General features: G+C 37.0%; 1 protein-coding gene across 1 annotated transcript in view; it reads left to right on the top strand.

The window, feature by feature from the left end:
* Positions 1-12,427, top strand: part of LOC123318396 (transmembrane and immunoglobulin domain-containing protein 1-like) — a 54,279-nt gene that overhangs the window by 24,060 nt on the left and 17,792 nt on the right. Inside the window, exon 3 of the mRNA XM_044905007.1 lies at positions 4,415-4,625. Within this exon, the coding sequence (XP_044760942.1) occupies positions 4,415-4,625 (211 nt within the window). The remainder of the gene's footprint in view (positions 1-4,414; positions 4,626-12,427) is intronic.

The following is a 12,427-nucleotide window of genomic DNA, read 5'->3' on the forward strand; positions in this document are numbered from 1 at the left end:
CTAGTGAAAGCTTCATTTATTGCCCATAATTTCAATTTTTGTAAATTTTTTATAAATTGCAAATAAAAATATAGCATATCCAAAAGCATTTTTCATTGATATCACTTGATTCCAAACAATGTTCAGATGAAAAGTAACATTCTTATCACAAAACCAAACCATACTTTTGTTTTGTAGCTCAAGAATTATTTTCCGGTCTCAACAAAATTAAATACAAGGAACAGAATTCGAATTTCGCGCCCTTCAATTATAAAAGGGAAAACTGTTCTTAAACAGTTTTTCTGTATTGACAGTACGTTTTCAGCGCCATCTCATTGTCAAATGTGTTCTCATTGGCCAGAATGTAGTCGGTTTTTAGTGCTAGAGAATGTTCAGTACACAATTGCTGAATTTCGTAAAATCTTGAGGATTACCACTTCCAATTATCGTCCAGATAGCGTCAAATCATTTTCGAATCAGTACAATTCTCCAGTGTTATCATCCGAACTGATTATTTCCAATTTAAAATGGATTATATCTCAGCAGTCAACAAATTACAAACTTCTGCTGTACCCTCGGGGTCCCTAATTAAGATATGGAAAACGCAATGAATCAAACTGTGTGGCAATCCATCGGCCTCATTCTGAGTTAGGCGCAAATTCGACTGGAATATGCAACAGAATGTAAATTCTGCCAGGAAGGGTTCTGTTAACATGGACCACTTTACCGCCCAATTTTCTGATAGATAGGACATGTGTCCTCCAGAATGAATTGTGTTTGTACATTCAACAACACAAAAAAGAAGAATCACGTTCACAATAATTAATCTGCTCACAAATAAATAACCGCTGTACAGTGTATGTTCTCGTTCATTGTTCTGAAACTGAAATATCAATATCAGAGGCTCTAAAATAGGTACAGTAGTAGTTAATTATTTAACCAGGTAGATTCGAGAGTGCCTGAATCATATTCGCATTGCATATACAGGGTCAACAAATAACGATTCAAAACGAAATTTATTCATACACATAACAGCCAATAATACAAAAGGCAACAAATGTTACGATCTAAATCGTTACCTCACTCGATAAATTCGAAAGTTTCCTCGTTCTCCCCCGCTACGTTTTTTCTATGCTGTCACTGAAAGTCAAAATCAGAAATGACGATGTTAAACACGCGTGTCCAATATTTCACTTATTCATGTCCATCCAATATTATTCGTTCATGAAAGAGTATTCAATTATATAAAACTGCACGTTCATGTTTACCTTATTCATTCTGAAGCAAGGTACACATACATTATTTCCATACTTCAACAAAGCAAGTATTGTATACTTCGCTTGTATCTCGAAGCAGTGTGTACCTAGTACATATCTGGTCTAGAGCAACAATTACTGAAATGAGAAATAAGCAAGTGCATCCCAGGAGACAAGCAGTTTTCCACAAATATTTCGTATTTCATCTATTCTTTCATTCATATAGGGTTATTGTGACTTTTCAAGCTATTGTCTCTCATAATCTGATAAAATTGAACTAAAGAGAATATCAAACCTGAGTGAAATACTGAATCTGAAATGTACTGTATAATTTCCAAAAAAGAGATTCGAAATTTCATAAAATAATCTATACTATTTATTTTATTACTCAACTTAGTTAGACTTAGAATATTAGAAACAATACTCATGAGCAACCCTTTATGAACTTATATAATAATTTATCTGTTTTATACATTGTTTAACTGTATTAGCTATTATTCAAGAGGAAAACATGAGCCACAACTGCCATTTGTACAGTTTTATATAGATCGGTCATTTCAAGGAAAAGACTTCATTTTGACCAGTTCTACCTTCCGTAGAAAAAAAAATCACCTTTAAAGAGACCTACTTGGTGATTGTAATCAAACTGTGGTTTGAGGGCAACTCTTTATTACGTCAAGAAGCAACAATTTCCTCAATTAAGCATGAAAAAAGTCGATGAAGACTCTCGAGAATAAAGCTTCAAACGCTTCTCACCTTCACGAGCTCATTATTTCCTCGTATCTCTGTTTCAACGATGGACCGAGGGACTTAGTTCCAATATAAAACAGGTTTTCATTCATGCTGTGTTCATTTCTCTCGGGATGAACAAATAGCACCGTCAGAAATGGAAAACTCATTAGCTGTCCACAGCAGGGCAAACGGAAGAAAAGACATCGAAGTGGTTGCTAATTGGGTTGGGGTAACTCAGGGGATTGGATCTCAGGGTTTAAAATATACAGAGTGTTCTTCGGTAAGCTGGGAAACTCGCTGTGTAAGAGTCCCCAATTACTCAATGGAATAGGCAATAATAACGAGGTGTTAAGAAAATATAAGTGAAAATATAATGCATAAGAAAAACATCGCTCATCATATTGTGGATTGATCTCTGAGGTACCTAATTGAAACCACAATTACATACCACCGATTCTTACATAATATGGCCTGATTGTTCGGCATGGAGAATTCATATAGTAATAAAATTAGTTTCAAGTATTTCATCCAGAACCTCAGCTTCTCAGAGGAATGTCTTCGGTGTCTTAATTGTTTTTGGAGTAATCCTCTCAGGTTTTAAGATGTAAGGTAGAAACAAAAGGAGGAATTTATTCGTCAGAACCCCATTATTTCACGTTTCTATTCAATGATACCCACGAGTATTCAAGCATTCCACGAATTTGAATTAATTGTTCAAGAAGATGCACGCTACTAAATCTCAACGTAGAGGAATCATAAGGACTCGTTATTGTTCACCTGAAGACGCTATGTCCGTAGCGAAACACGTGTTGTGTCGTGGTTAAACAACCTATGTTAGTTGAAATCATATAATTCTGTTTTTCAACTATAGTTTTTTTCATTTAAGTAAGATTTGTATTGAAGAACTACTTGATTATCTCTTCAATTGAAAGAGGCACTAAAACGAAAGCATTAAAGGACACTAGAATAATGCAACTTGTTTATGGTATGGTTCAAGGCCATTTTCGTCCTTTTTTTATTTCTGAAAACGATGCAGCACCTTGTAAAAACATGATGAAATTGGATAAACAACCCTGTCATGTCCGAGTTCTCACCTTACTGAAAGTTTTTTGACAGGCGATGCGAAAGCCTCTTAAAATACGAAACCATATGTAATGATCTTCCAGTTTCCGCGAGTGCCTGAAATAAAGGAGGTAGATCCCCGTCTTTACCGTTCAGTTTTTTAATTAGACATACACCGGTTACTTCTTTGACACTGCTGTATTGTATCGCTTTCTGTTGTATTTTATCGTACGAATCGGGTATTTGTATACCCTGTTTCGCGAGTTTGACTTTTCTCTTCGCTATCAGTTATGGCGCGTAAGCCCTTGGGGTACTGAGGGGAAGGTCCCGTCAACCCCCCTGTCCGCGTTCCGCGTCATGAGTGTTGAATCCGAAATCTCTTCTTTTCTATCAGTCATGGCGCGTAAGCCCTTGGGGTAGAGAATAAGAGATACCGCCCGTCGTCAGTGAAATCCCGTAGTTGCGCTAAAAATAGACCTTTTCTTCGCTATCAGTCATGGAGCGTTAGCCCTTGGGGTAGCGCTGGTTGTGTTTCTTTCATTAATTACATCCCGATACCGTATAGCAAGTCATTTCACTTCGCGAGGTCATCCTTAGTATCCATTTCGTCAGTTCTGATTGGCAACAACCTTTAATTTTTCACTGTACCCGGTATAAACTTCACAAAGTGCTCGTGGCCGGATAGAATTTCCCGAATGTATGTTTGCTGATAGATTCGCTCATATTTCGTACCTACCCATATCTCTGTTGTACATCTAATCAGTTTCCGAAGGTGTGAATAAACTAGTAGATAATTTGATTTTGACTACTTCGTTATCGCTACCACCCTAGATAACAGCGGACTCTGTCTCCGACTAGCAACTACTCTGGTAGGTTTGCTATTCTTCCTAGTGAAAAGAATAGCTGGCGCTCGAGATAAGTTTTCTCCGAGGTAACCACGTTACACATATAGCGGAGAACTGAATCCTAGCGTTGTACCTTCTGCTGGCCTGTGAACATGTAACTTTTGAAGCCGAAGTACGTATACTCATTTTCCAATAACAGCAGATAATCATAAACCTGAGTAGGCAACCATTTTGCGCCACTTTCCCTTATTCTTCTTGTTGAGAAACTAAGATTCCTGGTTGGCGTGCAAACACGTTGGAAGCAGAAAACAAAGTAGACAACCGTTTCCCAAAACCGTGCTTTGTTTCCCCAACCTGCAATACCTTAGTTTTAAAACGGCGCCCCGATTTCATTGCCTGTTGAGTGTAAGTCTTGGTGCTGGCTGGTGAACGAGTTCGAGATGGGATCCACTTTTCATTCGCTTAAATTCGCTCTGTATCTCGACTGCAATTACTCCTCGTCCGATTCCTAATCTACAACCTTCTCGATTTTTGTTTCAGGTCTCTTGGATGAGGAAACGGGATCTCCATATATTAACGTCCGGAATCCACACGTACACAGGAGACGGGCGGTTTGGCGTGCATCACCCGGAGCACAGCGACGACTGGAATTTGCACGTGGAATTCGTGCAAAGGAGGGACGCCGGGGTCTACGAATGTCAGGTCAACACCGAACCCAAAATTAATTATGCCGTCTGGTTACACGTAGAAGGTGAGTGCCGCTCTTTGAGCCTTGTGTGATTTCGACTCTTTTTAGGCATGGAACGGGTCTGAAAAATGTCGAAATGCGTTGGAGGTGCGAGAATCCGGGAGATGTATTCGTTTTTCGCACTGAGTTGGTGGATTTGAATATGGTGATTCGATTGACCAATTTTTCCTGCTAGGAGAGAGCTCTCGATCGCTTGGGGGTTGTGGAATGGGCTTTGAGCTCTGCTTCTACATATTCGAATGTGCTCACTGGAGATTCTGGTCCCTTGAGAAGCGAAAAAGTAATTTTATGATATCGCATTTTGAAATCCACCTACTAGCATCGAAATTAGATGAGTTCCTTGTTATGATTCAACAAATGTGCTATCGAATCTTGTTCAAAATCGGGGGTGAAGATCAAAGTTAATTAATAAAATAAGAAGATCAATCATAATTAATCTGAGAAGAGCAGGAATAGTATAATTATTATACATTACGTTGGTCTTGAAGAGTGCTGAAATGTATCAATGAATACAACATTTACAGACTGCTTACAAGTAAGCACGATTAGAACGTCCATCAGAAAAACAGCAGATACAATTGATAAATTATGAGAGGTGCAAATCGAGAGTACTAAGAGGGAAACCACTAATCGTTGGTTTCGAGAAGCAAGAAGGCTGAAAACTAACATGTTCATCGAGCAAGATGAATGAATGTGAGAATATATCATGAGAGTACAAGTTACAATTGAGTGTGCTCAATTACCAGAGCAGGCTCTCCTGGGTGGAGCCATGAACGACAGAGTATCAACCTGTATCATAGTTTAACATTAATCTTTGAACCATAGTTGAGAGTTCACATCGTGTTCTGAAGGAAAACTACTAAATCCAGGGTCCACCCTGGAGAACATGAGGATTCATTCATCTGAAACTCGACAACAGTAATTAGTCATAAGTAATTGAGCAGGCGGTTAAGTTGGCTGAGAAATGAAATGAACTGATTCAACTAGAAGAAATTAGCATGGGTAGACAGTATATCAGTATTCATTATCAATGAGAAAGACTTGAGAAGATTCAATTCTGGTGCTACATACCCATTTTCATGTGAGAAGTCTAGAGAGGTCTGAAAATCTTTGTAAATTATAAAATACAACGAAATTATTATTCCTGAGAAGCCATTTGATCGATTTGTCTCGGGTCAACGTTTCAGTTGAGCGGTACTAGCAAGGATAATAAATCTGTTTGAATATTCTGAAATATCTTGCACGTGGACTCATTTCATCAGAATAAAATGAACATGAAAATGGTGAAATTAATAATTTTGAGAAGACTTTGCTATGGGTGCGTACATTACCTTGTGAGATGAACAAACTAGCACCAGAATTGACTGAGAAGACTTGGAATAATATTAATTTGATGAGATAAACTATGAAAGAGGTGTTACAAATCTAAATGTGAACAATGAGAAGTGAATTCCACAGAGTTAACAAAGAGAATGATAAGAAAATGTGTAGTTTTTCGCTTCTGAAAAACACTGAGAGTGGGGCTGCTGCTTCGGTCAACTAGAGCACCGCAGAATCGAGGTACTATACGTGGCCACCGGAGTTGGTCAGGAGCGTCGACTAGGAAAAGATCGAAGGAGCCATAATTATAGACTCACATATACCAACAATCAGGAATTCAGGGAGAAATTTTGGATAACACCAGTTGTTGGAGTGAGCTACAGTAAAGTTTAAAATTATACACAATGCGTTATTGTAGTGGTGTTAAAACAGAGCATCTCTGTATAAAATATTAGCAGACCTAGGAATATTTCTTATCAAACCCGTTTCGGATGACCCTGAAACAGTCCAATAAGACAGGAGAACATAGAGCGATTCCCAATATCCAAACCGAACCAGCACATTGGAACTTTCAATCTGCGTCTTTGTGTTCTTCTCCATTCTAATACGACTTCAAACGGGAAACTGGATATTGCGGACTTTCAGATTACGTAAAAATAAAAGCGGGGACTCGATAATAATCCTCCTTCAATGTCACAATCTCCTGATTAAAGAAAAATACTTCGGAAAACCTAGATTTCGAAAGGAGAAAAAAGATATTAATCCTGAAATGTCGACAAACATAATCCGCTGAGGGATGCTCATTTCTTCATGAAACGATGGCCTCCACTTCAAAGTGGAGGGCTCAGAATAATCTCCGAACTGTAAATATCTGTCAGTCTCGGTAAAATGAATTTTATGCGATGTTTTGACTACGGCTAGTTCTGTCGATGAAAGAGTTTCATGAGAGGGAAAACCTCGCAGAAATGACGCGAAGGTTTTTGAAAAATTACGTCGATACTCTTCGTCTCATGGTAATTTCATGACACATTGAAAACACCTTGTATATTTTTCTTAGGAAATAATGAACTCTTATCGATAAATCGTAAAAACGTCGATGTCTCAGAACCATAGTAAAATATCCAATATTGAGCTCCTCGATAAACGAGATACTACTTTCCGGAGATAAAATTTTTACTTCTGCAACACCGCATCTAGATACCCTCCGAATATTGGTTATATGTACGTTTTGCAACGATGTATAACTTGAAAGTTACAGATCTTTATTATATGGTAATTGTCTGGTGATATTTTATCGTCTTCTGAGAAATGCCAGAGGAGGTAAGGTTTCAGCAGTCGATAATATATGGTGAACACTGAAGGCGATTGAAAATTTTGCAGGATTTTATGGCTGCTCTGGAACAGTTCGCAATCGACTCCTTAGATTTTATGTGGATCCAGTTTACGATGGAGCATCTAGGTTTGGAAGGCGATCGGATATACGATGCACTTCCTAAGGTTTGAAGTTAGTTATGTTCTTTATCAAGATTTTCAACGAATTCCCTCGACTGTAATTCAGTCTAAAATTCTCCTAGACAACAGATTGGATTTTGCATACGTGTTTTTCATTACTATGTCCTTTTTGGTGTCCCCGTAGGTATCAGCTGGCATGACTATCCTCAGATTCAGCAGAAGCTCCACCAATCAATTACCACTGCCACTTTGCTGTGCTTATTAGTGCTTTTATATTGAACATCAAACATGAGAACGGTAGTCCAGTACTGGCCTGTATTGAGCCAGTAATTGTAATAAATTTTCCAATGTTCTCCAAGCGGACTTTGCAATATTGGTTACAATTAACAATTTCCAATATCGTCGAATATATGTTGGGCTTCGCAGTCCACCCTGTTTATTAGAATATTGATGAAACTATTTTCGATCGAAATGCGTGAATTTCTAATTCCGCATTTCATTTTGTTCGATCGGATAACTTTTTTATCGAATGTCTGATTTCACGTAGGTACCTACATACATACTTGTTTATACACGTTAATCGAATACGGAATAGGGTTCAATTTCAAAGTTCGAATTTCTGTTCTCATTTCACAGAAAACTCAATTCCAACTCGGAAATGGATATTTGAAAATGCAAGACTGTTCTTTACCCATCGGCAGTTCCATTAAAATAGTCTACGAGTACGTATATATCCACCGTTACTTTACGTAGAAACTATTCCCTTCTGATATGGAGAATAATTTGAGAGGTGAAGATAAATTCATGGCTTCAATTTTACATGGAGGTGTTTTGCATACGAGGATAAATTGAAAAATTCTTAGCCTACTATAGAAACAAACAAAATTTCAATATCAAAATATTTTATTACTCAACATATTCTCTTCTTAATTGGTTACATTTATTACAGTGAACCTGCAACGTCTCTAGACCTTCAAAAAATTCATCTTGCTCTGCAAACTATACCTCCACAGCTCTTGAAGCAAGAACTTTTCTTTTCTTTTCTTAGGTCTTGGAGAACCAGAGTGTCGCCATTCCATCGATTGTTGCTTTGTTTCTGGATCGTAGAAATGTACCCAAGTCTCATCCATAGGAACATTTGGGGATTCATTTTGCAGCAATTTTTCTCATATCCAAATTGACGTGAACTATATGATGAACGCGTTCATATGAAATATTCAGTGCTTCAGATATTCGTTTTATCCCAATTCGACGGTCTGATAAAATCATGTCATGAACTGCATGGATATTTTCGGGGACTGACACAGAAACTGGCCTTCCCGATCAGTCATCATCTTCAATGGAAAATTTACCTCTTTTGAAGCTTGCAGTCCAATTTTTCACGGTCGTATACGAAGGACATTGATCACCAAGGGTATTAAGCATAACTTCGTAAATCGGCTCACCTCTTAACCCTTTTAAATACAGGTACTTGATGATGGCTCGATACTCCAATTTTTCGATTTTCACAATTTCGGTGGACACCTTCTTTCTTTTAATTCATTTCGTAACTCTGGTTAACTTTTTTGACCTCAAACTTCACACTGACACTTCTAATGAGTTATTGTTCGTTGCTATGGTAACGCAATATTTTGTTATGCATGGAACTGGTCTAGACTAACTAGATATCAATACATCCTGGTACATTCTGGTACGAAAAGTTTAAAAAACTATTTTCCACCCCTTGCAGAGGGTGTATGACAAATTCCTCAAGTATACATTTACAGCTACGTAATTTGATTGAGAAATTGATCTGTTCGACAGTTTTTCTTGAGAATAGTAAGCACTGAAGATTTCGTGTCATCTGATTCCGTATATTAGAATACATTTTCAACGAATTCCATGTGAAATCGTGTATGATAAACCAGATGATCAGAAATTCATTGTTTTTCGAAAATGACTTTCAGAAAGTACAACTTTCAACAGAAGGATTTCGTATTGGAAATAATAGAATAAAAATTCATATTTTGGATATGGAACAAGTTTGGTATAAATGGAAAAGTAAATTATACAACATTTGTTATCAATGACCTGTTATAAATCAGCTAAAATTAATTATCCACATAGTTAACCCTAATAAATTAGAAATAAACTCGCATTCATTTTAAGGATTATCCGTATTAAGTGCGGAAACTCCACGATAATCCATGGAAAACATACAATCACTAAAAGTGTGAATATTAAACACAAAGGTGAGACGGCAGAGCAGAAATGTGATAGTTTGGCTTCCCCCACTTGCAATAAACGTTGAAATTACTGAACACTGATTTAATTTCCACCCTAAATGGGCAATAACGAGGTATTAAATTGCATATTATAGGGTCTGGAGGACTGTTTTCTGTCCCAGGTTCAGTAGAAATGTGTTGAGAGTGGTAACATCCGAACTGCGTTCCAGAGGAATCTGTGGAAGAATAACTTGACCGAAAACTGTAATGAATTAAAGATACAGAGATTATACAGATTTTCCCAGCTTAGACCACCAAATTTACACAACTAGTAGTTCGATTAGTTTTCATGACACTTGTGTTTTGATTTAGATTTTAATTATTTGTCTAATTCAGACCAATTTTATTGGTAACTTTCAGAATTAACTTTTTCAAGGTCAGTCGTTTCCTGTCACAACTGAAGAATTTATTATTATTTTCAATCAAAAGCCGAACGTATCACTTAAACGAGATCATATGGTTTATACCACGAGATAAAGTGAATAGAGTGGAATAATTACCATCAAACTGGGCTTATTGGAAGAATATCGAGACCTGCCCTAAGATTCATGAAAAATTTCATCATCAATCGTGCTCCCAAGAAGGTTCATACCCAAATAAAGAAACCTCGAACAAATGATATAAAATGCGCATAAATAGAAAAGCTCATTTTTCAAAGAGCCACGCTCAAAATATCCGAACAACTTTCGGCGTTATGAAAAATTCATAAACTCGTCATGGACATATTGAGGTCATAGATATCGTTCGAAAGATAACTGGAACTTCCACAAAACAGCAATTTTTCACGCCGCCACCTTGTTGAAAGAACTCTTTGCTTTCCTATTCCAACAGTTCCAACAAAACACACAACGTATATAAATGTTGGAACATCTTCGTGTGCCCGGAAAGTCATGAAGAACCCAGTTTTATTCGAAACGGTCTGTCAAACGTGTCCAATAAAGTTTACTGAAATAAAACTGGAAGGTTTCCCATAACTTCAAGTCTACCCGTTTGAATCTCTGCTGCATGACGTTCATGCATAAAACAGCTCACATCGCTTCGTACGTGAGATATTCAGTATTTTCAATAGATTTTCCATATTGATCGTTTATGATTCACAAAAATTGTCTTTGACTGGTACAAATATTTAATAGTAGATTCTTCAGCTCAGAAGAAAAACTTTTTTCCTTTGGAATTTTTTCCGAATCGGCTCAGTTTAAAAGATACAGGTCCTTGAAAAACCATAAAAAAATTATTTTCAATGCTATCTCATAAACAGTTTTATCGAATGAAATGAATTTCGGATTATAGTTTTTCATTTGTTTGATTAATCTTTTTCGAAAACAAGATGTCACCCACGTCTCAGTTTTTCTCATTATGACCATTACGTAGACTTAAAATACCAAAAATCCAAAGAACCCAACTCTTGGAACTGAGTTTGACGCTATCTGATGAATTATTGAAAGTTTTGTAAAATAAGAGTATTCTTCATATTTTCTTGTATAATGCGCCTTTTTCGAGTAATTTGATGTTCAAAAATAAAAAGGTATCTGTGAAATGGAAAAATTGAGTACTTTGGATGAATACAACTCTGTTCAAAAGATCCATAGATGTGTAGTGTCACAGATTCTGAAGAGAATTTTGTTTCTCCAGAGATGGCTCAACTCATTATGAAAACTCAAAAAGGCTATCCCCGGGTTTCATAAAGCTTGATCAGGGCATCAACTCTTGATTGACGAATAGACGTCACTTTGTTTTCAATCGATAATTCAGTCATGTTCATTCTGAATATTATTCTTGCATTGAATTATGATGTTCATATACGTCCAATCAATTATTCTCAATTGCTACTTCCACAATATATTTACAAATGAAAAGGTTTCAGTGATTTCGTTTTAGAAATCGAGTGACTGTCAAATCATTGATCAGGCAATCAAAGTTTTATGAAACCCGCTGTATATCTTTTTATCAGGGCCGAATCGGAAAAAAATGGTATAGGATATACGAGGATGTATTAAGATTTAGTTCCATGCATAAAAAAAATATTGCGTTATCATAGCAACGAACAATAACTCATTAGAAGTGTCATTGTGAAGCTTGAGGTCAAAAAAGTAAACTAGAGTTACGCAATAAATTAAAAGAAAGAAGATGTCCACCGAAATTGTGAAAATAGAAAAATTGGAGTATCGAGCCATCATCAAGTGCCTGTATTTAAAAGGGTCACGAGGTAAGCAGATTTACGAAGATATGCTTTATACCCTTGGTGATCAATGTCCTTCGTATGCGACCGTGAAAAATTGGACTGCAAGCTTCAAAAGAGGTAAATTTTCCATTGAAGATGATGACCGATCGGGGAGGCCAGTTTCTGTGTCAGTCCAGAAAATATCGATGCAGTTCATGACATGATTTTATCAGACCGTCGAATTGGGCGAAAGCGGATATCTGAAGCACTGAATATTCCATACTGCAAAATAAATTCCCAAATGTTTGAATGTTGACCAAAGGCGTGCAATGGTAGAAGCATCGCGTTCGATCTGTGCTATAGATTTGAAAACGATGTAGACTTCTTAAACGGAATTGTTACTGTGGATGGGAATTCGGTACATTCCTACTATCCAGAACCAAAGCAACAATCGATGGAATAACGACACTCTGAATCTCCAAGACCTGAGAAGTTTCGTATCCAAAAATCTGCTGGAAAAGTTCTTGCTTCAGTGTTTTGGGATTGCCATGGAGTTATCATGATTGATTTTTTGGATAAGGGTAGAACGATAACCAGAGATTACTATT

This window comes from Coccinella septempunctata, chromosome 8 (assembly GCF_907165205.1).
Source record: "Coccinella septempunctata chromosome 8, icCocSept1.1, whole genome shotgun sequence".
Taxonomy (NCBI): Eukaryota; Metazoa; Arthropoda; class Insecta; order Coleoptera; family Coccinellidae; genus Coccinella; species Coccinella septempunctata.